The following is a 24770-nucleotide window of genomic DNA, read 5'->3' on the forward strand; positions in this document are numbered from 1 at the left end:
TAATTGGGATTTGGTGCTATATAAATAAAACTGAACTGAACTTCAGCATGATTTCAAATCATGATCACAATGATCATATGATAATTTTGTCTGTGACAGGGTTGAAACCCAAATGGATTTAGTGAGATTTAAATGCCTAATAATGACTTTGTGCCTAAAATCTGATCAAAGTACAAAAAATGTGTTTATTATACAAAAATATATTTTCTTTATTGTTACTGATATAATATAATAATACTCAGATGTTCTGAGTACCATTGCGTTATTGTCCTCTTTTATTTACGTCAGTTTATTTTACCCTCTACCGGATGTGAGGACATACATACTGCCAATAACGTCAAAACTGCAGGCGTTAACGTAGCGTGATGACGTCGTTGGTTAATGCTTCCCTCTGAGCAGAGGCGGCGGATGGAGCGGAGCTGATGAATGAGATGAGGGGCTAACAGAGGGCAGACGGGCTGATGATGAGAGAGGATGAACCAGCAGCTGAAGGAGCATCAGTCCTATTCTCCCACCATCTCAGATCCAGTTTACGCGAAACAACGCAAACAAAACAAGACGGAGAAATCTACTCGTTTGTGAATGAAGGAAAATTTTGTGGCGAACATCGACGTCGGTGAAGCTGTTTTGATTTTTTTTTTCCTCTTGGAGGAGGGCAGGACGTGATGATAAAACCCGGAGTGTACTCCAAGGGCTTTTTTGTGTTCTCTCCAAAAGCAGCGGAGATGAAGCCCCGTCTGGAAAGAAGATGTCTGTCACCACAGAGCGGCGTTAAATGTCTCACTTGCGGCGGTAAAACTCTTTAATATTTCTCCGATTTGAGGATTTTAATGGCACAGAGGACTTCAATCAAGAGCCAGCGACTTAAAGAGGGATTTATGAGTGTCGGAATTGAGGGGTGAATGTTAATTTTTTTATCCCAACGTCTGCCATCCCTATTCAGATTATACACCAGCCAACGGAGCATTTATAGCCAGCTAACGTCACATTTAGAGACTATAGGCAGTTTTATTTGCTAAAACACGTTAACATTTTTTCCCCTTCGATAATTTCACTCTGAATTTAAAAGCGCAACACGATCCCTTCGAGTCTAATGTGGTTATAAATCACACCATCCGTCTGCTGTCAGTTTTTTTCTCCTTCTTTTTTTAATAGCCCGAGTTGAGCTCCATAATCCTGCATTACTGTGGAGTTTGGTTGTGGGGTTTTTTAGCTAACGGCGGCGGCTACTAGAGCCAGAGCAGCGCGCGCGCGTGTTGTCAGTCATCATGCGTGCACCGACACGTTCGCACGGATGAAACCACCACCTATGCCAAAAATATGATGCACCCAGAGGGCACAACAACACGCCGAGCCATGTCGGACTGAGAACAGTGAGAGTGGGGCTTCGTCGGGCTGTGAGCTCACACAAACAAGCAGAGAGCGGCTTTCAATTGAGAGGGAGAGCGGATAAAAACAAAACAAAAACAAAGCTGCAGCTAGCCTGTCCGCACAGCTCTCAGGAGACCGCTGAGAGGATCATTTTCGACTCAACTTAGAGACCAGAATCCAGCTATAATGGGGTATGTAAAGTGGTGGTTCAGTGGAAGTTGTATTTCTCACTCCCCATGTCATGAGTGTGGCACACTTTGTTGTTGCAGATTTCAACACCCACAGCTGCCAGTCTGCTAGCTAACCCCCCTTGTCCTCTTACATAGAAAAAAATTACTGTAAACCACTATCCCATCATTATGTGCACCTAAAGCCTCCATACGCTGACATTTCAGCTTACAGAAGCCAATAAGGATGAGGCTGCGATGAAGTAAGCTACTGATGATAGGGAGAGCATATTTAATGTTTTGCCATGAGTAAATGTGGAAGGGGGGGGGCTCCATCACCACAGCTCCATTGTGGTGCTTACATGTGGCCGAGCCTGCAGATGTGTGGTGATTCTCCTGATCAAAAGCGACCTAGTTCCCACTCCAGATGATGTAGAATGTGATTGGTTTGTTGTCATATTGTAGTTGGGAAGGAGGAGAAGGGGATTGGTGAATGGCTTGCCTCCTCATCCTCTGTAATTCTCAAGGCCAGTGGTTGTAATCCAGTCAACAATCAATTTCTGAGTCGGTCAAAAGAGAGTATGTCCTACAGTATGTGTTTACACTGTCTCAATTAGCAATTCTCCCTGTTCCTGTCCTCTTTGTGCAGTTGTTGATCAGTTCAAATGTCACTGGCATGTTTTTGTTTTTTCAGTGGAAACTGAAACATATCTGAAGTTGCAGCAGTGACACACCCCTACCACTGGAATTCAGTTAGGACTTTGTAGTAAACAACAGCAAGCATAGTACATCCAGCAACAACACAATAAAATCCCTAAAATGACAATTACAAAGTTTTTATTTTTACTGGCTTAAAAATGGGTGCGCAGCTTCAGACAGTTATTCCCATACTGTTATTACAATGAGTCTGTGATATTGTAGAAGTCTGTGCAATTCATGTATTTTATCCTTATGCGGGTAACCTCTTTGATGTATGCCAATTGAATGCTTTTAAATTAAAAAAAAAATTACATACAGGGAGTGCAGAATTATTAGGCAAGTTGTATTTTTGAGGAATAATTTTATTATTGAACAACAACCATGTTCTCAATGAACCCAAACCCAAAGCTGAATCTTTTTGGAAGTAGTTTTTAGTTTGTTTTTAGTTTGAGCTATTTTAGGGGGATATCTGTGTGTGCAGGTGACTATTACTGTGCATAATTATTAGGCAACTTAACAAAAAACAAATATATACCCATTTCAATTGTTTATTTTTACCAGTGACACCAATATAACATCTCCACATTCACAAATATACATTTCTGACATTCAAAAACAAAACAAAAACAAATCAGCGACCAATATAGCCACCTTTCTTTGCAAGGACACTCAAAAGCCTGCCATCCATGGATTCTGTCAGTGTTTTGATCTGTTCACCATTAACATTGCGTGCAGCAGCAACCACAGCCTCCCAGACACTGTTCAGAGAGGTGTACTGTTTTCCCTCCTTGTAAATCTCACATTTGATGATGGACCACAGGTTCTCAATGGGGTTCAGATCAGGTGAACAAGGAGGCCATGTCATTAGTTTTTCTTCTTTTATACCCTTTCTTGCCAGCCACGCTGTGGAGTACTTGGACGCGTGTGATGGAGCATTGTCCTGCATGAAAATCATGTTTTTCTTGAAGGATGCAGACTTCTTCCTGTACCACTGCTTGAAGAAGGTGTCTTCCAGAAACTGGCAGTAGGGCTGGGAGTTGAGCTTGACTCCATCCTCAACCCGAAAAGGCCCCACAAGCTCATCTTTGATGATACCAGCCCAAACCAGTACTCCACCTCCACCTTGCTGGCGTCTGAGTCGGACTGGAGCTCTCTGCCCTTTACCAATCCAGCCACGTGCCCATCCATCTGGCCCATCAAGATTCACTCTCATTTCATCAGTCCATAAAACCTTAGAAAAATCAGTCTTGAGATATTTCTTGACCCAGTCTTGACGTTTCAGCTTGTGTGTCTTGTTCAGTGGTGGTCGTCTTTCAGCCTTTCTTACCTTGGCCATGTCTCTGAGTATTGCACACCTTGTGCTTTTGGGCACTCCAGTGATGTTGCAGCTCTGAAATATGGCCAAACTGGTGGCAAGTGGCATCTTGGCAGCTGCACGCTTGACTTTTCTCAGTTCATGGGCAGTTATTTTGCGCCTTGGTTTTTCCACACGCTTCTTGTGACCCTGTTGACTATTTTGAATGAAGCGCTTGATTGTTCGATGATCACGCTTCAGAAGTTTTGCAATTTTGAGACTGCTGCATCCCTCTGCAAGATATCTCACTATTTTTGACTTTTCTGAGCCTGTAAAGTCCTTCTTTTGACCCATTTTGCCAAAGGAAAGGAAGTTGCCTAATAATTATGCACACCTGATATAGGGTGTTGATGTCATTAGACCACACCCCTTCTCATTACAGAGATGCACATCACCTAATATGCTTAATTGGTAGTAGGCTTTCGAGCCTATACAGCTTGGAGTAAGACAACATGCATGAAGAGGATGATGTGGACAAAATACTCATTTGCCTAATAATTCTGCACTCCCTGTATGTTGATATTTTTAAGCCTTCGTGCTGATAACAGCTGGAGCCTTTTGGGTGCACCTTTGTGCCTGCATCCATCTGTCCCATTCCTGTGTAAAGTCACTGCTATTTTCAGGTAGAACTAAAATGACAGTTCAGTAGACAGGCACGTGTTTTGATGAGCAATTAACCATCAAAGTGATTTATTTGAGCAATTTGTTAAAAAGCGCTTTTTCGGATAGGAATATTTGACAAGTTTATGGGAAGATTAGTGTGTCTGGGGAAAAACAAGACGTCGTATGCAGAGCTACAGCAATAAATCGGCTGATATTTGCTAATTTTTCATGTAGATGGCTCTGTTGGTGTATTTACCAGAAGATAAGCAACAAGAAATAGGCAAAATTTAATGTTTATTTTTCACATTTATTCCTAATTTTTTTTAAAAGTGAAAGCAAATGGGTGTCTGAATCTTTTTAAATATTATTATAGGTCAGAATATTATGGGTCTTAAGCTGGCGCTGTGAGCTGTGGCTGATTAATGAAATGTTTTTGTATATAAATTGACATGTTCTCAGCTGCTGTTTTGTGATTTCAGTTGGGTTTCCTCAAGACAAGCCAGTCTTTCATAACTTCTTTCACTTCCTCTATGAGCTTGTGTTATTTTCAGTGTCAAAGAAGAGTCGTTACAGAAGGGCTCGGACTTTCTGAACTTCTTACATTCAGACAAAGAGAGCATCAGTGGAAAAAACACAGGACTTCGTTATTGTCATGAGAAATAGTTTGAAAGTGTCAGGCGAGCCGAGTGTCCCACGCTTGCTCTTTCTCTTTTGTCGGCTGCTGAAAGACTAGAGGTCTGTGAGCGGCATATGGGCGTTTGGGACTGGAGGCTTCGCCTTGCCAGGCTCCTGCTGCCTCCCTCTGCGAGTGGGCTAACCCACAGGGATGCTGCGATCGGATTGGCCGAGAGAGCGTGTAGGAAGGAGAGGGAGCGACGGAGTTGGAGGATGTTCACAGCTCATGACCACATGGGCAGTTGCCATGACAACGTAACAGCTAAGTTAGTAATGCGGAGTTATTATTCCTATGCATAGCAAACATGGGCTGCAGCTGTCATTGCTTTCACTCAGTGGAGTTTTGGCTTGTAGTCAGATTTGTTTTCAATATTCTTCTTGATATAGTCCTTCATATATAGTATAGACAGGATAGGTAAAAAATGATTTACGATTTATAAAGAAGAAATAAATGAATCTAACATAAAATTCGAGACTTAATAAAAATAAAAGACATTTCAAAGTTCAGCGGGGGATCAAATAATTTTTCCACTGTATACATCTCTTATATCTGTGACCTGTGAGGCACAACTTTTACTCCGAAGACAAACCTCCAGTTTGTTTTTTCATGTTTCACGAAAGCTGAGAGAGTGTTAGCAGATAAGTCAAGACTTCAATGCTTGCTATGAGCAACCACAGCAATCTGCTAATGACCAATGCAATTACAAAGAGGGCCTTCGTCCAGAGTCCTCTTTGCAACCGATTTTATATAGCAGCAGCCAAATATAAACCAATCAGTTAGGAAATACGCATTTTTTCCCGCCTTTTGACCAGAGGACGGCAAGTAGTCGCAGATCAGACTCTAGTGCTGTGTGATCGAGGCCCAATGTGCTGATAGGCTGATATCAGCTAGCAAACCAAACATCAGCCAACACCTTTGTTTGGGTTGTTAGGATTGGGTAGTTTGTGATTACCCGAATTAGTGATAGTTGTTGTTTTTGACGGGAATGGGATTAATTTTCTTATTTAATAGTCTGTTGACTGTAAAAAAGAAAATAAAACTACCATGGTAGATACTATATCGGTAAAACATAAGCACTAATAGGAGCTGGCCATGTTATGCACACTTTAGCAGCACTATTTTTTTCTTCACAAACCATGGCAGAGAGTAAATGTAAAGAAGTCTCCATCTAATGGATTAGTACTTAAAAAACAACGTCAATTCATGAAGAAAATGAAAAAACTAGACCTAAAACTGAATGTGTGGTTGTGCACCCTGTTCATTTACTACCGTCTGTTATCCCCACCTGTTCATTCATTTCCTGGCTGCGGGCGAAGGCGCTCTGCATCCGATTGCTTTGTTTAGTTTCTTGCCAGTTTTATCAGTTTTAAAACCCAAATAATCCCAAACAGAAGATTAAATATTCTTTTTGCACAGCTGATTCTTGTGGACTTTTCCTTCTTACGCACGTGCACACAGACACACAAACACACAGAGCATGCATGTGCACTCATTTGACTGGCTGCTCATAAAAACTTCACCCATCTGTAGTGGATTCCAAGCATTTTCTGATAATTATTTTAAGCCAGACTGGATTAATGAGATGCTAATATATAAATGGTTGCATGAAAATATACAAAATTTAAATGTTTTTTTTAATAATGACTCTTTTGCACTATTTTTGCTGTAAACTAAATTACACATACTATGTATTAGTGCAAAAACAATTGGCAAGCAAAAATGAAGTTTGCTGGATTTAAGCTCTTAGATGTGAATAGTTCTGTTTGTTTGTTATATTCATAGATACTTTATTTATAGCCAGATGAAGTGGTGAAGTTATTAAGATTAATCAGATTAGTTGACACTTCAAGTTAACGTTAGTTGCATCCCAAATATGTGACCGATTAAGGAAATTGTTTCGCATCAGTCCCCAGACGTCATTAAATGTGGCAGGTATCAACAAACCTCAGTGTCCTGAGTGACTGTGACATGTCCTAATAGAGTCTTTGTCATTGGAAACTAATCTGAGCATTGTTTCGGTCACAAACAGTCCACATCTTTGTTTGCCACCATTGAAAACACCAGCGCTCGTGTGTGTCTTCTGCTGCTGTGAATGTTTCTGCTGATCTGACGACATCTGCACTCAGATTCACGTGCAAGTACATGTCATTGAGACTCGAACGCTAGGTTTCATTGTGAAAAGGGATTATGGGCTAACAATCGCCACGCTCTCATGGAGACACACTGCACCGGGGCAGAGTTTGATCTAGGCCACACTGTCAGACTAATGACCTGCACCCACTTCAAGCCCCTGAAAAGCCACAGCTAATTGAGACATTGACACAGTGACCAGCAATGCCTTTTATTCTTGTTTAAGAATTAATCAAACGTTGATTATATATGGCTTTTAAATTCATTTTAGCTTTGCATTCAATTCATTTTCAGTCTGAATAGCTTTACCTTTCTTTTTTATGTGTTTGTTTTACAGCAGCCACATTAGCTAGGATTATGTGCTTAAATTGGGAAGAGTTAAAAAAACAGAATTCATTTGATCTAGCGGTGAGAGTCTTTACACTATGGCTTTAAAACCAAGCACAAAAGAGTTGAGATTGAACTGAATAATACCTTTATGTGCTCTAGTTCCAATAGTTACCTTACACATTTTTCTATTGGCTTATAGAACTATTTTAAAACCACTTGACTATATATTTGCCTTAAAATCATTAAAAGAAATGGGATAACATTTGTCAGATTACTCAATTCATTCAACTGAGTAGCTACTTACAAGTTAGATTAACAGAGTCCATCTGCTGCATGTATTACATGCAGCAGATAGTTTCAGGATATCTTTCTGTATTTTAGTTTAATACAGGGGAATGTCACTGATACAGTTTATCACCAGTGAATTATTTTGAAAGTGTGTAATTAGCATCCTGCTGGTACTAAACATTATCTGTGTTGGCAGCCACAGTGCTATTGCTTGAAGTGCAGCTGCAAATATTTGTGAATATTTTCTTTTTTGTTACACAGATTATTGTTGTTATATGAAACTAGGGATGCACTGATCCAGCTTGATCTGTTTTATTTGTCTTATTTATTTGCACTTGTCTTTACAATCACATTGCCTTCCTCCTTGGTATATTAGCTGTGCACCAGTTTGCTGCAAACAACATGAAACTAAATTGATCTGTCAGGAGCATCTGATCTAGGTTTTTGAGTCAGGATCGGCGCAATAGCCAAACCAAATATTGCATCACCAGTTGAAACATTAGAAAGTCAGTCAGAGGTGATGTTAGCTTAATTGGCTTGCCTTGACACAGCTTTAAAAAACAGCTCACAATAGTTAAAAAAATTCATGAGCCAGTTTGTGCTGTTCTAATTATCTTGTCCGAAACCTTGCTTGTTTTGCATAATATCTCATTGATAACATCTCCTGGTAGATATCAGGTTAGAGCTGCTGTAACCAAATCATGTCAGAGGAAGTCTTTATTGTGAACTCTGACTCGCACGTAACCTCCAAAGCAAAGAGTGCTGTTGCATTCAGTCTCTCCTAGAGCTTTACTTTCATCCAGTAAGCGCTTCTAATGAGTTTATGTCCTTTAGTGTATTTATATGGTTCTTTACTTCCAGCTTGCATGAGCTGATGAAGCCGGTGTGACTCCCATGTACACATCGTTACATCATTAACTGTGTCAGTGTTTAAATAAGCCTCTGCTCTGCTATCTTAATTAACACAGTGAGATGTGACAGGATATTCCCAGAGATGGGAACAATAGCTGGGCTCAGAGGAGTCATCCCATATGGAAAAGATATATATAAATCTTATAAAGTTTGTATCTGTCTTGTGTGAAACTTGTATGAAAAGCATATAAGTGTGAAAACAGATATAAGATCCCTTGAAAAATTATATAATGAAACTTGTATGTTTTGGATTCTTACTAAAACAATGTATGAAAGTAATGCGAAAGTGGCCACTTTCATGAGTAAATCATGTAATCCTTATATGTGATTACTCATGAAAGTGGCCACTTTCATGAGTAATCACATATAAGTTTTTACTATTTCTTTTCCGTATGGGATGGAACACTTAGCTGCCAGACAAGGAATCATATCTACTTTCCCTAAAAGCCTGGCAGATAGACATCTCAGAACCAGAACTGCATTAAAGGAGTCATGTTGAAATAAAGAGCTTGTTATAGTACTGAGCTACACACAGAGTTACTAGCTGCATTTAGATCTGTTGTCTAACTTGAGCAGCTTTTTGACTAATTGTAACTAGACTGAAGCTGCAGTCCTCTCAGGACCATGTCTGTTTTCGTCTGGTAGCCCAGAGCGTGAAAGTCGATCTCTGTCAACCCTGACTTAATCCAGTACGCGCTGGAAGTAATACCCATTTTGCATGTTGATATGACACTATCTGTTTCAGATACAGTAACCAAAGCATTTATAGATGTCACTGTCAGCTTTACCTTTTGTTAGCTGTAGCAGCATTAGTTGGTCTGCGCGTAGTGTCCCAGCTGTTGATCATTTTGAGAACAGTCATAATTTTCAGATTGGAGTTGAAAATCTATTTTAAGAAAAGCTGAGATTGTATTTCTAGATAAAAGTCTGGAATTGTGCTTTCACATTAAATGTTTTTGTTATTTTTGCAAGGTTGAGTACAGTCTCCATCTTTATGTCTGTCCCTTAAATATTCTAAATATATCTGCTCTTTATTTCCTGTGGATTTCCTTCATCACTGTGACCAGTTGCAACCAGAACAGTCAAAGCTTGTTTTTAATCCAAGACCCTGGGAGCTTTTCATCCATAGCAATGTTTGGAAGTCATCCAGTATCTGCTGATCTCTGTATGTTGGCACAGGTGCTTCCAGGTCACCTTTGGCTTCATTTGTTCACCTCATCTCAGTGTGCACCCCGCTGGTTAGGACCAGCCTGCACACACTTGCACATAAAAAGTAACAAAAATATAACACCATGTCAGTTTTCCTGTCAGAAGTCACTCTGGCTTGTCAGGTGGAGCTGTGGCTGCGATGGGTGCTGCTGGTGTGAAAGAGGCACTTAAAATGAAAGTGACAGCCAAACAGCAGCAATCAGCTCCACATCTGCACCTAACGAACGGATATGGAAGCATACCAAGATTCCTTCAGTATCTGGACCCACATGATCGTGATAGTCCAATGATAAGCCTGTTTTTCTAACAAGTCTAATCCCTTCTATCTCCGACAAGTTGCTCAGCAGCATCACCAGCTTTTGCTTGCTGTAGAGCTTTGCTGCCGATGGGTCCTGAGGTCGTCCGATCATCCTGGTCATGTAGAGATGTGCGTTTTTTGGTTTCTGTGTATACTCCGCTGTATTGTTTACCTCTATTATTTAAGAAGAATTAACTTGTCTCTGCTTCTTTTGCTGCTTAAAAAAAACAAAGCTTAATTCCAGTCTGATTTTTTATCAACGACACACTCAAAAAGAGACAGTAGGTTTCAGAAGGACAATAAAAGATGCCTCCACAGTCAAGCGCAGTTATAGTGGTTGACTGCACAAATCATTTTCTGGTCCCTGAGACTAAAACATGTTTCATTTGTACAGAAGAAAAACATTTTTCTCTTCTATAATTTCTACTAAGTCTTTACTTGAAATGCTGTTCACATTTTGATGTTATGTGCAAAGTGCAAAAGTGAAGTATACCTCGTAATGATACATCTTAAAAGGGGGTGTCAAGCTTAATTTAAAAGAGAACTGCCTCGGAGGCTAGATACATGCAGTTAAAGGACCTGCATTTATCTAATGTGAAATGCATGCTGCACCTAATCTTCTGTGTACATCTTAGGTCCAAGGCCTCAACCAGTCATCCAAATCTCCATTTAGTCAAGCAAGCCTAAAAGTCTTGCTAGCTATGGCTTGTCTGGGTTGGTGTGTGGATAAGCACATATTGCTGTGCAGACCACAGATTAATTAAAGTGTTAAATCTAAGCTGGACTAAATTTTGCAAAGGGCAGGATTTGGCACACAGACTTTGACTGAAATATGACATGAAGGATGCTGCATTATGGCTTTCAACGTTTCCACATTTGTTATTTTTTATTAATTTTTACAAAATCTTTGAAGGTCTTTCATTTTTATGTGCTTTCTAGAACATTTTTGTACTGGCAGATGTCTTAATGATTTTGTCTACATCAGTTTGGGTCTGTGTCAGATTATCTTGATATATAATGCAACTGATATCACAGTCAAATGCCCATGCATTCCACTGTTCCAGTTACATTAATGTAATCTAAATCCCTACATTGTGGCTGATTGCATAAGTTGTATTATGTTCACCTTTGCCGGTAGACACACTTACGCACTTGCTCTCAGTGTGAATGGCTGCTGGCTTTTTTTCTTCGTCCATTGTTCAGCATCTGCTAGTTCAACAACAGAGTAGGTCTGTGAATTATGGATGTGCGGGGATGAGAAATGGCGTCTTCTGATTCATTATGTTGTTTGAGACTTCCTTTCCGTGGCAGTACAGGACAGAGTTGGATATTTCCGTTTACATGTATGCTTTAGCTTTGGCAGTGCTGGTAGGTTGGTGCACCACTTTAGTCACTACAGCTGGGTGGACCACTAGAGAAAAACATTGTTTAAAAATCATTGTTTAGGATTATCCCGTGAGATATCTCAGTATCTACCAGATGATTACAAAATGTCTCTGTAGACGGATACAATTTGGAACTGACATTTATGCCGCTTTTGAATGGGGTCACATTAACTTGTGAACACACAGGGGCCTGTTCTCCACATGTGGATTAACCTTTTATCCGGATGAGCAGTCCATAGTAATGGAGACAAATATGGGATTTCCTGCTACTGCTCGTAAACAGTTCCGAATGAAATAAAGAAATTACACCAAGACCTGTGATATGACACAAGCAGCAGGGGATAAAAAGTCAAAATTGATGTCCTGCCAGTTGGTCCATGGAGGTAAAACCACCTCTTTATTAATAATATTCATAGTAAATATTCTGTAATCAGATAGCTTAAAAAAAAAAATCTGTTCGCAGTCTTTCTCCCACATGGACAGTGTTTTCTGACTAATACACCAGGTGAGCAGAGAAGCCAACATATTTAAAAGTCTTTTTTTGTTCTTTTGTCTTTGTTGTGCTGCTGTTTGCTCTGAATATTAGGGGATAACGGATGAAAGCTCATTATCACAGTGGACAAAGGAGGTCTGCTTTCAGCTTTATACCACCTTTTTTTAAATGATGGTTTGTGCAGTATTAGGCTGTGACCTTTTGGGAAGCGACTGAAAGAATGAGTTGTCAGAAATTAGCTTCCTCCAAAGGGTCTGTGTGCTCTCCGATAGAGGCAGAGTGAAGAGCTCCATCATTCAGGAGGGACTCCTTTCAGTCAGTGAACAGAAGTACACAACCAGTACACAACCAGTGTTGGTCTCAGATATTTTTCATTGCTGTCTGACTGTTTTTTCCTGATCTAGGGCACTTTGGGAGAAAAGTAAACTAGGATTTTTGACACTTTTTAAGGACCAAATACAAACCCGATCAAAAGTTTAAGACCACGTGAAACATGGCAAAAAAAAATTTTTGCATGTTTTGCAACTTTCCCTTTTTGAATGTGGTCGGGTTGTTGAACTGCAAAAGCAGGATCTCTTGCAGTGCGCCATCGCTGATGAGGTGGGACGCAGTAAGACAGTTATTTGAAATTTCTTTAATGATCCTGAGGGTTATGAAACAAAAAAGTCAAGTGGAAAAACCCCCCAAAATTTCACCAGTACTGAGCTGGGGGATCCAATTGACGGTCCATCAAGACACTGGACGATCCTCGACCTAAATTAAGGCCATTACTGGTGCTGACTGCAGGCCCATAACCATCAGACAGCTTCTGAGACTGGAAGGCTTCAAAAACAAAAAATGTCTTCAAAGGCCTCATCTCCTTGAACGCTGCAGAACTGACCGCTTGGACTTTGCACTTTCAGAGTACCAAACATGGGACATTGAAAGGCAGAAGAAAGTTCTGTTCTCTGATGAGGAAAATATTTGACCTTGATGGTCCTGATGGTTTCCAACGTTACTGACATGACAAACAGATCCAACCTGAGATGTTTTCTATGCACCACAGTGGAGGGGGCACCATAATGTTCTGGGGTGCTTTTTCCTTCAACGGAACCATGGAGCTTCAGGAGGTGCAGGAGCGTCGAACGGCCGCTGGCTATGTCCAGATGTTGCAAAGAGTGTCCCTCATGACTGAGGGCCCTCGCCTGTGTGGTAATGACTTGGGTTTTTCAACAGTACACAATGCCTGCAGGTCAAGAGACTTCTTCCAGGAGAATAACATCACTCTTTTGGATCATCCTACATGTTCCCCTGATGCAAATCCAAGTGAGAACCTTTGGGGATGGATGGCAAGGGGCATTTACAAAAATGGACAACAGTTCCACGCAGTAGATGCCCTTCGTGCAGCCGTCTTCACCACTTGGAGAAATGTTCCCACTCACATCATGGAAACGCTTGCATCAAGCACGCCACAACGAATTTTGAGTGATCAACAATAAAGGTGGAGCTACTCATTACTGAGTTCATGTTTGGAACTGTGATTTCTGTTTTGTGGGAGTTTACAGGTTTATTTTGGAGGTGTGGTCCTAAACCTTTGATCAGTTTTTTCAGTTTAAGCGTTGTTTTCAATAAATTGCATGCTCAAAAAATGTTTGTGTCAGTCCCATTTCTTCTTGTTGCATGTTGAAGTTCTACTTGGAACCTTGTTACAATCTAAACATGCAAAATATGATTTTTTTTGCCATTTTTCAAGTGGTCTTAAACTTTTGATCCGGACTGTATTTCTCTTGTTTTTCCTCTTCCAAACTACTGTTTAATTGAATCGTTCACATCTTTAAGCCATCCTAATCTGAAACTTTTAAACATCCTCATCTGTTTCTTCCTCTCTCTGTGCAGAGAGCAGCCCATCTTCAGTACGCGGGCCCACGTCTTCCAGATAGACCCGAACACCAAGAAGAACTGGGTTCCCACGAGTAAACATGCCGTCACAGTGTCGTACTTCTTCGATAGCACCAGGAATGTATATCGAATCATCAGTCTGGATGGATCCAAGGTGTGTACAAGTAAAGCCAGTTCTTAACCCGACCTGGTACAGGATTGCAGTTTTAACCTATGTTTACATGTTTATCTACATCCTTTTGATTTCATCGAACTTCTTTTACGTGCTTTGCTATAGTAACATTACTTGTTCAGCTATCAAACAATTACGTATTTTTATCGTAGAAATGCTTTCGTCCACCACACATTCCACCACCCAAGAATAATTTTTTGGATTTCACCAAAGTGGAAGTAAAGCACTCTTCCGCAGCGTGTCTTTTGTCCCGTCTCCCTCACCCTCAACCAGTCAGTGAAGATGGCCTTCCCTGAACCCGGCTCTGCTGGAGGTTTCATCCTGTTGAAAGGGAGTTTTTCCTTCTCACTGCCAAGTGCTTACTGATACAGGGCAATTTGATTATTGGGGCTTTCTCTGTATAACTTTTCATGTCTTTACCTTACAGTGTAAGGCACCTTAAGGCGATTGGTGTTGTGATTTGAGGCTATGTAAATAAAACTGAATTGAATTGAAGTTTTAATTGTATATAAATATATTCATATAAATAATTGGAAACACTGGTTTTCCATCAGTGCATATTCTTTGTGACTGCTGTGCCTCAGCCGGGCCTCTCTCCTAGAGCAGTGAAGTTGAACTCAGGCCCGTCATATCTATGTGGCAGTGATTATTTTAGTCTTGAGATAGGTGCAGGGGTGGAGTTAGCATAGTTATGCAAGAGTCTCTATGGGTGACTAGCAGTGCTGTTGTTGAACCAGCAAGTTAGCTGTGCTGTGCTGGAAATAGCAGCAGTCGGGTGGGCTGGTGCTTGGAGGACATTATTATACAGACAACAAGAAGGATTCTCAGCAGAGACACACAATGACTGGTGTTACTTGCAAAGTTCCAGAGGGAGCAAACTTTTGACATGTTTGACATGTTAGTACACCCATGGATCCTAGAAATACACAAAAAGTGGTTATAACCTGTTTGTTAATAATAAGAGTTTTCAAAACTTTATAGTGAGTTCATCCATTTTTTGGCTTCTTGGTTGCACATTTAATAATAATAATTGCATTTATATAGCGCTTTTCGAGACCCTCAAAGTGCTTTACAATTCCACGATTCATTCACTCTCACGTTCACACACTGGTGGAGGCAAGCTACAGTTGTAGCCACAGCTGCCCTGGGACAGACTGACAGAAGCGAGGCTGCCATATCGCGCCATCGGCCCCTCTGGCCATCACCAGTAGGCGGTAGGTGAAGTGTCTTGCCCAAGGATACAATGACCAAGATCGAACCGGCAACCTTCCGGTTACAAGATGAGCTTCCCAACCCCCTGAACCACGACTATTTTGGTTTACTCAGCAGCAGCAAAAGCAGGCAGATGTTTTCAACAACAGGAAAAAAACTGTCCGACATGCAACCTGCTCCAGCTGCTAGCTGCTGAGCTTTTAACAGCTCAACAAACACAGTCATAATTACTCATAATGTTTCTCCCTCACTGCTGCTGATTGTGTAAATGGGCAACTGTTTGCAAGATCAATTAAAAAGTTGATTTTATGTCAGTAGTTTCTGCTGCCCCCAAGTGGTTCATGAAATTGATATCACAAGCTAAAAACAGCCACTTGCAAATTGTTGACATTTGCCTACCCGCTGTGTTCAAATGCTTATTTTGAAAACCATGAATGTTTGTTTCTGCTCTTCCCTTCTGTTAACTTTCTTACAGCCTGTCAAATTTTAGAAACCACTGTTATGTGTTACTGTAAGTGTATAACTAATGAGAAACATACATATATATTTGGTAAATCAGCAGTTTTTTCTACCAGGTCAGACTTTTTTTGGAGGTTTATCTTGGGTGTTTGGTGAAGGAGTCAAAAAAAAAAAGAAAAATCAATACAAAACTGCACTCATAAAAGTTACTTTTTTTAAATCTAAAAATTCCCATGAACCATGAGCAGTCTAGAATGATCCAGCCTTACTTACTCCACTACTTGGGCAGATTCCATCCAAGAACTAGTGCAAATTTTATTGTTTTTATATTGTTTTAAAGACCACATGTACAGACGGAGATACCCATGCACCTCCTCACAGAACCGCTCTTTAAATTCAGTGTCCATCCTGTTTTCCTCTGTTTGTTCATGTGCACTTACAAAGTAGTGGTCACAACACATTGGAGGGTACACATGGCTTCTGCCCCATGATGGTAGGCCACTCCACACTGCCCCGGACCCCTCCTGCTGTAGTGGGCTCATGTCACTCTCTTGGTCTGCGTGCGGCCATCCCTGACCACCAGGCTTGTGCACTTCGATCAGGTTTTGACAGTCTGATGGAGTCATTTCCAACTGCATAAAGCTCAAGAAAAGCAAGCATGCTGACCTTGAGCTGACAGTGATTTCTTTTCTTTAGCTCTAAACTCTCTTTGGCTTGAATAAGCTGTTCATGTGTACATTTGATTATGACGTTCTGTCATGTGCAACTTGTCCCCAACAGGCCATTATAAACAGCACCATCACCCCCAACATGACGTTCACCAAGACATCGCAAAAGTTTGGCCAGTGGGCGGACAGCCGAGCCAACACTGTCTACGGCCTCGGCTTCTCATCAGAGAGCCACCTGGTTAAGGTGAGAAACTGCCGATGCCCTATCAGAAACCAGAGCTCGCTGCTCAGTTGCCAGCCGTGCTGTAGTATCAGTTGTTTCTGTTACTTCAGTTTGCAGAGAAGTTTGCAGAGTTCAAGGAGGCGGCACGGTTAGCCAAGGAGAAGTCTCAGGAGAAGATGGAGCTCACCAGCACGCCCTCTCAGGTAACAGACATTAAAAACACTACCGCTGCCTCAGACCTAGTACCACCACCACAGGTGATGCAGAAGTGCTGGCAACTTGTTGTAATACAAACCCAACTGTTGAGACACTGTGCAAAGTGTAAAAACACAATGCAAGAATTTGCAAATCTTATAATCCCATATTTCCTTCATTATATAACATGAGTGTTTAAACTGAAAAAATCTGCAATTTTAAGAAAAATGCTGGCTCATGTTGATTTTTGACAGCAGAAACACATCTCAAAGAAGTTGGAACAGGGCCGTGTTTGTCACTATGTAGCATCTTCTCTTCTGTTAACGACAGTTTGTAACCATCTGGGAACTGAAATATTAGAGAATATAGACAAAGCTAACACGAGTAAATACAAACTGCAGTTTTTAAATGATGATTTTATTTACCAAGAGAAAAGAGGTATCCACACATACCTGCCCCCCTCAATGGAATAACTTGTGCCACTCCTGGCAGCAATAACTGGCAATGAGTCTTTCACGTGACTGTGGAGGAATTTTAGCCCACTCTTCTTTGAAACATTGTATTAATGTAGCTCCATTGGTTTTTGTTTTTCTTCTTAGCCTGTTCAAGGTCATGCCAAAGCATTTTAATCAGATTTAAATTTGGATTTTGAGCTGGATACTGAAAGAAAACCTTCATTTGAGGTGGACTTGCTGGTTTGTTTCAGATTGTAAATTGAAAATGAAAATTCTCCTTCATGATTTTCTCAGTAGACATTAGAAATTGTTGTTCCATACGTTTTGGCGTCCCAGGTCCTAAAGCAGCAAAGAAGCCCCAGACTATCACACTACCACCACCATGTTTGACAGTTGGTATGATCTTTTTATGAAATGTCGTGAGTTTTACAGCAGATGTAACGGGACTCAAACCTACCATCAAGTTCAACTTTTGTCTCATCAGTCCACAGAATATTTTTACAAAAGTTCCCAAGATGTTTGTTGCAAATGTGAGATGAGCTCTTGTGTTCTTTTGGTCAGCAGTGGTTTTCTCAGTGGATGCCATTTTTGCCAGTCTCTGTCTTATACAGACAGAGACTGTTTTAAAAAAAAAACCCCAAAAAGATTGTCATCAACAACTACAGTAATGGAAAAATGTGACTGGTTTCTGAGTTTCACCCCAGCTGTGAAACTCAGAAACCAGTCTTACTTGTTATCATCTATCGTCCACCTGGGCCTTACACAGAGCTTCTGTCTGATTTCTCAGACTTTATATCTAATTTAGTTCTGAGCTCAGATAAAATAATTATTGTGGGTGATTTTAACATCCATGTAGATGCTAAGAATGACAGCCTCAACATGGCATTTAGTCTGTTATTAGACTCAATTGGTTTCTCTCAAAATGTAAAAGAACCCACCCACCACTTTAATCACACTCTAGATCTTGTGTTAACATATGGCATAGAAACTGAACATTTAACAGTGTTTTCTGAAAACCCTCTCCTGTCTGATCATTTCCTGATAACATTTACATTTACAATAATTGATTACACAGCAGTGGAGAGTAGACTTTATCAAAGTAGATGTCTTTCTGAAAGCGCTGTAACTAAGTTTAAGAATATAATCCACCCACTGTTATCATCTTCAATGCCCTGTACCAACATAGAGCAGAGCAGCTATCTGAACGCTACTCTACAGAGGTCGATTATCTTGTTAATAATTTCACCTCCTCACTATGTACGACTCTGGATACTGTAGCTCCTGTGAAAACTAAGGTCTCTAATCAGAAGTACCTGACTCTGTGGTATAATTCTCAAACACGTAGCCTAAAGCAGATGACTCGTAATCTGGAGAAGAAATGGCGTGTCACAAATTTAGAGGATCATCATTTAGCCTGGAGAAATAGTTTGCTGCTTTATAAGAAAGCCCTCCGCAAAGCCAGAACATCTTACTATTCATCACTGATTGAAGAAAATAAGAACAACCCCAGGTTTCTCTTCAGCACTGTAGCCAGGCTGACAAAAAGTCAGAGCTCTTGTGAGCCAACCATCCCTTTAACGTTAACTAGTAATGACTTCATGAACTTCTTCACAAATAAAATTTTTATCATTAGAGAAAAAATTACCAGTAATCATCCCACAGATGTAATATTATCTACAGCTACTCTTAGTACCATTGATGTTAAGTTAGACTCTTTTTCTCCAATTGATCTTTCTGAGTTAACTTCAATAATTACTTCCTCCAAACCATCAACGTGTCTTTTAGACCCCATTCCTACAAAACTGCTCAAAGAAGTCCTGCCATTAATTAATTCTTCGATCTTAAATATGATCAACCTATCTCTAATGATCGGCTATGTACCACAGGCATTCAAGCTAGCTGTAGTTAAACCTTTACTCAAAAAGCCATCTCTAGACCCAGCAGTCTTAGCTAATTATAGGCCAATCTCCAACCTTCCTTTTAGGGCTGGGCCATATTATACCGTTCACGGTAATACCGGTATAATGTTAGGCAACGATAGGAAAATGAAATATCGCGATAGAATGGGAGTAAAACGCGCATGCGCAGTGCCTTTGTTTTCATACGCACATGGCCGATTGTTGAGTGAAACAGATGAACCAGAATTGGTTTGTAAAAATGGTGCAACTTCCGTGATGTGGAACTGGTTTGGTGTTTGTCCGTCAGATACACAACAAAGCACATTTTTTTGCAGAACATGCAAGCGGGCCGTCGTTATTGTCGTATTTGTCGGACTAAGATGCTCTTAAATCTGGGAGTAATCTGGGTCCTAAACTCCGTATGCTTCAGGTCAAACAACACTGCAGCATCACTTAGAGTTAAAAACTGTCTAAATTCTTTCATCTTTAATAAAACGATCAGCATTGCTGCTTTACCAGGTGTAACTATAAAGTTTAACTTCCAGGCATCCATGAAAACAAAAGTTATTACATTTAACGGAGTTAGAAGTTAGCAGGAAGCTAGCGGAAGTTAGCTCGCTAGTTTCGCTAGTTACCTAAGCATGATATTGCATGTTCTGACTGAGAGATTTCTGAAAAAAATCAAACGTACAGCTCTGCTATCACTTCCAACATAAATGAAGACAGGAAACTAAACAGCAGTGACGTTTGTAGGGTTACTGAAGTTGGGCTAGCTTGTATATAATGATGTGCTACGTGATCGCTAGCGACACAGCTATGTTAGCATAACATAAACAGTGAAGCTGGAGGACGAACACTAACACTTTTCCACTTATAAAAGTTAACGTGAAGGTTCTTCATGGTTAGAGACAAATGCAATCGCATGGCAGGATGCTGTAAACGGACCAAACTTCAGTCAGGAGAACAACTGAGCTAATCCATCCACAATACGAGGTTAGTCATTAATATACTGCAACAACATGGGAATAGAGCAGCTGCCAGAGAATTCAACATTAATGAATCAATGGTACAGAAATGGAGGAAGCAAGAAGAATGAGTTTAATAAAGTTTGATTTATCTGACTGCTTTGTTTCGCTTAATGTGCCTTATAATCCTGTGCACCTTATGGTCCGAAAAATACGTACTGCACACTGCAGTTTAATGTTGCAAAGCACCTCTTTTTAACTTCAGTGGATATTATACATGGTTATGCTCAGGATGTGTCAGCCCATTTCTACTGGAAATGCCTTTTGGTTAAACTTTCAGCAAGGAATTTGCATTTGCACTGTTACATTTTTATAAAGCTTTAATGTACATAAAAACCAGCTTCTTGTTTAAGTGAAAATAAATGGAAGGTTGTCTTTTTGCGCTAGTAATGTTGTGGAGTTGTATTTTGTCTCGCATCAATTATATCGTCGGTTATATCGTTATCGCAAATTTTCAAATATATATCGTGATAAATATTTTTGGCCATATCGCCCTGCTCTACTTCCTTTCATATCAAACATCCTTGAAAGAGTAGTTGTCAAACAGCTAACAGATCATCTGCAGAGGAATGGTTTATTTGAAGAGTTTCAGTCAGGTTTCAGAGCTCATCACAGCACAGAAACAGCTTTAGTGAAGGTTACAAATGATCTTCTTATGGCCTCTGACAGAGGACTCATCTCTGTGCTTGTCCTGCTAGACCTTAGTGCAGCGTTTGATACTGTTGACCATAATATTCTATTAGAGCGATTAGAACATGCTTGTAGGTATTACAGGTACTGCACTGCAGTGGTTTGTATCACATCTATCTAATAGACTCCAATTTGTTCATGTAAATGGAGAGTCCTCTTCACACACTGAGGTTAATTATGGAGTTCCACAGGGTTCAGTGCTAGGACCAATTCTGTTTACATTATATATGCTTCCCTTAGGCAGCATCATTAGAAGACATAGCATACATTTTCACTGCTATGCTGATGACACGCAGCTCTATCTGTCCATGAAGCCAGATAACACACCCCAATTAGTTAAACTGCAGGAATGTCTTAAAGACATAAAGACCTGGATGGCCGCTAACTTTCTGCTTCTTAATTCAGAAAAAACTGAGGTTATTGTACTCGGCCCTGAAAATCTTAGAAATATGGTATCTAACCAGATTCTTACTCTGGATGGCATTACCTTGGCCTCCAGTAACGCTGTGAGGAACCTTGGAGTCATTTTTGACCAGGACATGTCCTTCAACGCACATATTAAACAAATATGTAAGACTGCGTTCTTCCATTTGCGCAACATCTCTAAAATTAGAAATATCCTGTCTCAGAGTGACGCTGAAAAACTAGTTCATGCATTTATTACTTCCAGGCTGGACTACTGTAATTCATTATTATCAGGATGTCCAAAAAACTCACTGAAAAGCCTTCAGCTAATCCAAAATGCTGCAGCAAGAGTCCTGACAGGGACTAGAAAGAGAGAGCATATTTCTCCTGTTTTGGCTTCCCTTCATTGGCTTCCTGTTAAATCCAGAATTGAATTCAAAATCCTGCTCCTCACATACAAGGTCTTAAATAATCAGGCCCCATCTTATCTTAAGGCAAGGCAAGGCAAATTTATTTGTATAGCACAATTCAACAACAAGGTGATTCAAAGTGCTTTACAGAGACATTAGAAACAAAAACAAATAAAAAGCATGATTTAAAATTGATTTAAACAAGCAAACAAACTAACTAACTAAACACACACATTTCACACCTGTTCGCGCGATCTGAACCCTTATCGTAAGGGGAGCTACCAGTCCTTCTGTGGACGAGCTACTTTCTATTTTAAATTCCCTGAATTTAAAATACTCTCTAGACCCAGTCTAGACCCAGTTGGGGAGCTACCCAGAGCTCTAATCCCACACCTGTTCGCGCGATCTGAACCCTTATCGTAAGGGGAGCTACCAGTCCTTCTGTGGACGAGCTACTTTCTATTTTAAATTCCCTGAATTTAAAATACTCTCTAGACCCAGTCTAGACCCAGTTGGGGAGCTACCCAGAGCTCTAATGATCTTGTAGTACCATATCACCCTATTAGAGCACTTCGCTCTCACACTGCAGGCCTACTTGTTGTTCCTAGAGTATTTAAAAGTAGAATGGGAGGGAGAGCCTTCAGTTTTCAGGCCCCTCTTCTGTGGAACCAGCTTCCAGTTTGGATTCAGGAGACAGACACTATCTCTACTTTCAAGATTAGGCTTAAAACTTTCCTTTTTGCTAAAGCATATAGTTAGGGCTGGACCAGGTGACCCTGAATCCTCCCTTAGTTATGCTGCAATAGACGTAGGCTGCCGGGGGATTCCCATGATGCATTGAGTTTTTCCTTTCCAGTCACCTTTCTCGCTCACTATGTATTAACAGACCTCTCTGCATTCAATCATATCTGTTATTAACCTCTGTCTCTCTTCCACAGCATGTCTTTATCCTGTCTTCCTTTTCTCACCCCAACCGGTTGCAGCAGATGGCCCCGCCCCTCCCTGAGCCTGGTTCTGCTGGAGGTTTCTTCCTGTTAAAAGGGAGTTTTTCCTTCCCACTGTCGCCAAAGTGCTTGCTCATAGGGGATCATATGATTGTTGGGTTTTTCTCTGTATCTATGAAGCGCCTTGAGGCGACTTTTGTTGTGATTTGGCGCTATATAAATAAAATTGAATTGAATTGAATTGAATACTTAACTCATGAATACTGACCTAAACTGAGGCAAGTGAGGCCTGCAGATTTTTAGAGGTTGTTCTCCTGGATGAGTTGTCAGTGCGCTTTCAGAGGAAACTTTGGTAGACTGGAACCTTGGAAAGGTTCACTACTGTTCGAAGTTTTCTCCATTTGTGGATAATGGCTTGCACCGTGGTTAGTTGGGGTCCAGAAAACCTGAGTTTCTTTAGATTGTGGTGTGAAGTGTTGCTTTTTGAGATCTGTAAACCTACTTCACTTTGTCAGTTTGTGAATACAATAACTCAAGAACGAAGTGAAAGTGAAAGTGGCCTCTCTAAGAGGATCTCTTTGTACTCAGTCACATTACTGTTACTAGTAAACTTAATTTGTTACAACATGTTCCTCCAGCTGTTTCTTTTGAGTACCCTTAATTTTTGCAGTAGTTTTTTGTGCCCATCACAACTTTCTTTGAGACGTGTTGTCGTCGAAGTCAAAGTGAGCTTGTTTTTTCTTAAGATGGTACATTTTAATACAGTCTACCACCATCACACTTTTTCAGATACTTGCAAGCCAGGCACGTTATTCGTTCCCAGATTTCAGACTCAAGCCCTCTACCAGGGCCTACACTATTAGAAACTCTCCTACAACTTAGTCCAACCAATATAGGGCTGATCACCGTGCTTTACAATGAAATGTTAAACTTGACACGTACCTCCTCATCCAAACTCAAAACACTATAAGAAGAAGACTTAGACTTAGACTCAGATCTGAATCTGCTAAAGACTGCTGTTTTAAAGTATATATCTCTAATATGGTCACCTGTGTGAGCTGTCGGCACAGAGCATCTACTGTTTAAACCTGCTTCCAAGGGGCAGCCAATCAGAAGATAGTTGACTAAAAGGGTGCACAAACACCTTTTTTTGACACAGGGTGAACTTAGGGGCTGCACAAAGGGTCTGTATAAGATAAGATGATTAAGTATTATTGTGAATCATGCAAAGCTATCAATTCTTAGGTATCTCTATGAGGTGAATGAGAAGTTTCTTTCTTGAGATATTACACATTGTATTTGCTAATATTTAAATGCTACCATTCTACTTGGAGAGCCCTAACTGTGGAAATCGCTGCTGTGTTTGCCGTGTTTTGCTTTTTTGTGTTGTTCTCGGCATCATGTCCACGTTATGCTGCTGTAGCCACTAAGCTAACACCTTGTGTGGCCTGTTTTGCCTCCTTTTGCTCTCCCAAACGATTCGTCCTCAGGCTGGCACCGTAAAAAGGAATGTGTTGTCAGTCAACAAACCTGTTATAAAGAAGGTAAAGACAAATGGAAGAAAAATTACTTTGTTGTCTCAGATCTGACAGCACCTTTTCCGAGTCTTCCCCGAGTGTTGACACAAACTGGCGTCTTTGTATCCCCCTTCCTGTTTCCATCACCTTCCGCCCCCTAAGCTAAGCTAACTTGTCGTAGCTTCTTATTTAGCTTACAGATGTGTGTGGTGTCACTCTTTCAGTCTTAACTCTCAGCATCAATTTCTCAAAGTGTTGAAGTGACATTTTTTTTGTTTGTTTTCTTTTGTTTCTTTCACTTTCACAAATGTGCCAAATCAGGAGTCAGCCCCAGGTGATCTGCAGTCACCTTTGACCTCAGAGAGCATCAACGGTACAGACAATGACAGAGTTACACCAGATACACCTCAGCACCCCGAAGCCAGAGCAGAGCCTTCCCAGAATGCACTGCCCTTCTCACACAGGTAAACCAAAGTTCACTGGATCGCAGAAACAGTCGCACTTCTTGTTTAGTAGCGTGTAACATCACTTTTCAGCACTTTATTTTAGTTCAGCTGGGTCTTCATTCATATTAAACAGTCTGGAAGCCTGAAACACAAAGAATTATTCATGGTGGTCAGCTCTAGGGTGCACAGAGAGAAATATTCTGTTGGTTTTGTAGGGCACCTTTTTTCACAACACGCACACTTGAGTGGGAAGATTTA

The 24770-nt window shown here is 40.6% G+C and overlaps 1 protein-coding gene across 2 annotated transcripts in view; it reads left to right on the top strand.

The window, feature by feature from the left end:
* The first annotated feature begins 359 nt into the window (after positions 1-359).
* homer1 (homer scaffold protein 1) overlaps positions 360-24770 on the top strand; it is a 29129-nt gene continuing 4718 nt past the window's right edge. Inside the window, exons 1-6 of one of the 2 annotated variants that reach the window (XM_086301409.1) lie at positions 360-1562; positions 13791-13947; positions 16417-16548; positions 16638-16730; positions 24040-24093; positions 24388-24530. In XM_086301409.1, the coding sequence (XP_086157535.1) occupies positions 1558-1562; positions 13791-13947; positions 16417-16548; positions 16638-16730; positions 24040-24093; positions 24388-24530 (584 nt within the window). In that variant the 5' untranslated portion in view covers positions 360-1557. The remainder of the gene's footprint in view (positions 1563-13790; positions 13948-16416; positions 16549-16637; positions 16731-24039; positions 24094-24387; positions 24531-24770) is intronic. The other variant, XM_086301410.1, reaches the window with a different exon arrangement.

The sequence above is a fragment of the Aulonocara sp. 'chitande type north' Nkhata Bay genome, linkage group LG7, assembly GCF_057382095.1.
Source record: "Aulonocara sp. 'chitande type north' Nkhata Bay isolate Kocher_YH1m ecotype deep benthic linkage group LG7, A_spYH_male_GT1.1, whole genome shotgun sequence".
Classification (NCBI taxonomy): domain Eukaryota; kingdom Metazoa; phylum Chordata; class Actinopteri; order Cichliformes; family Cichlidae; genus Aulonocara; species Aulonocara sp. 'chitande type north' Nkhata Bay.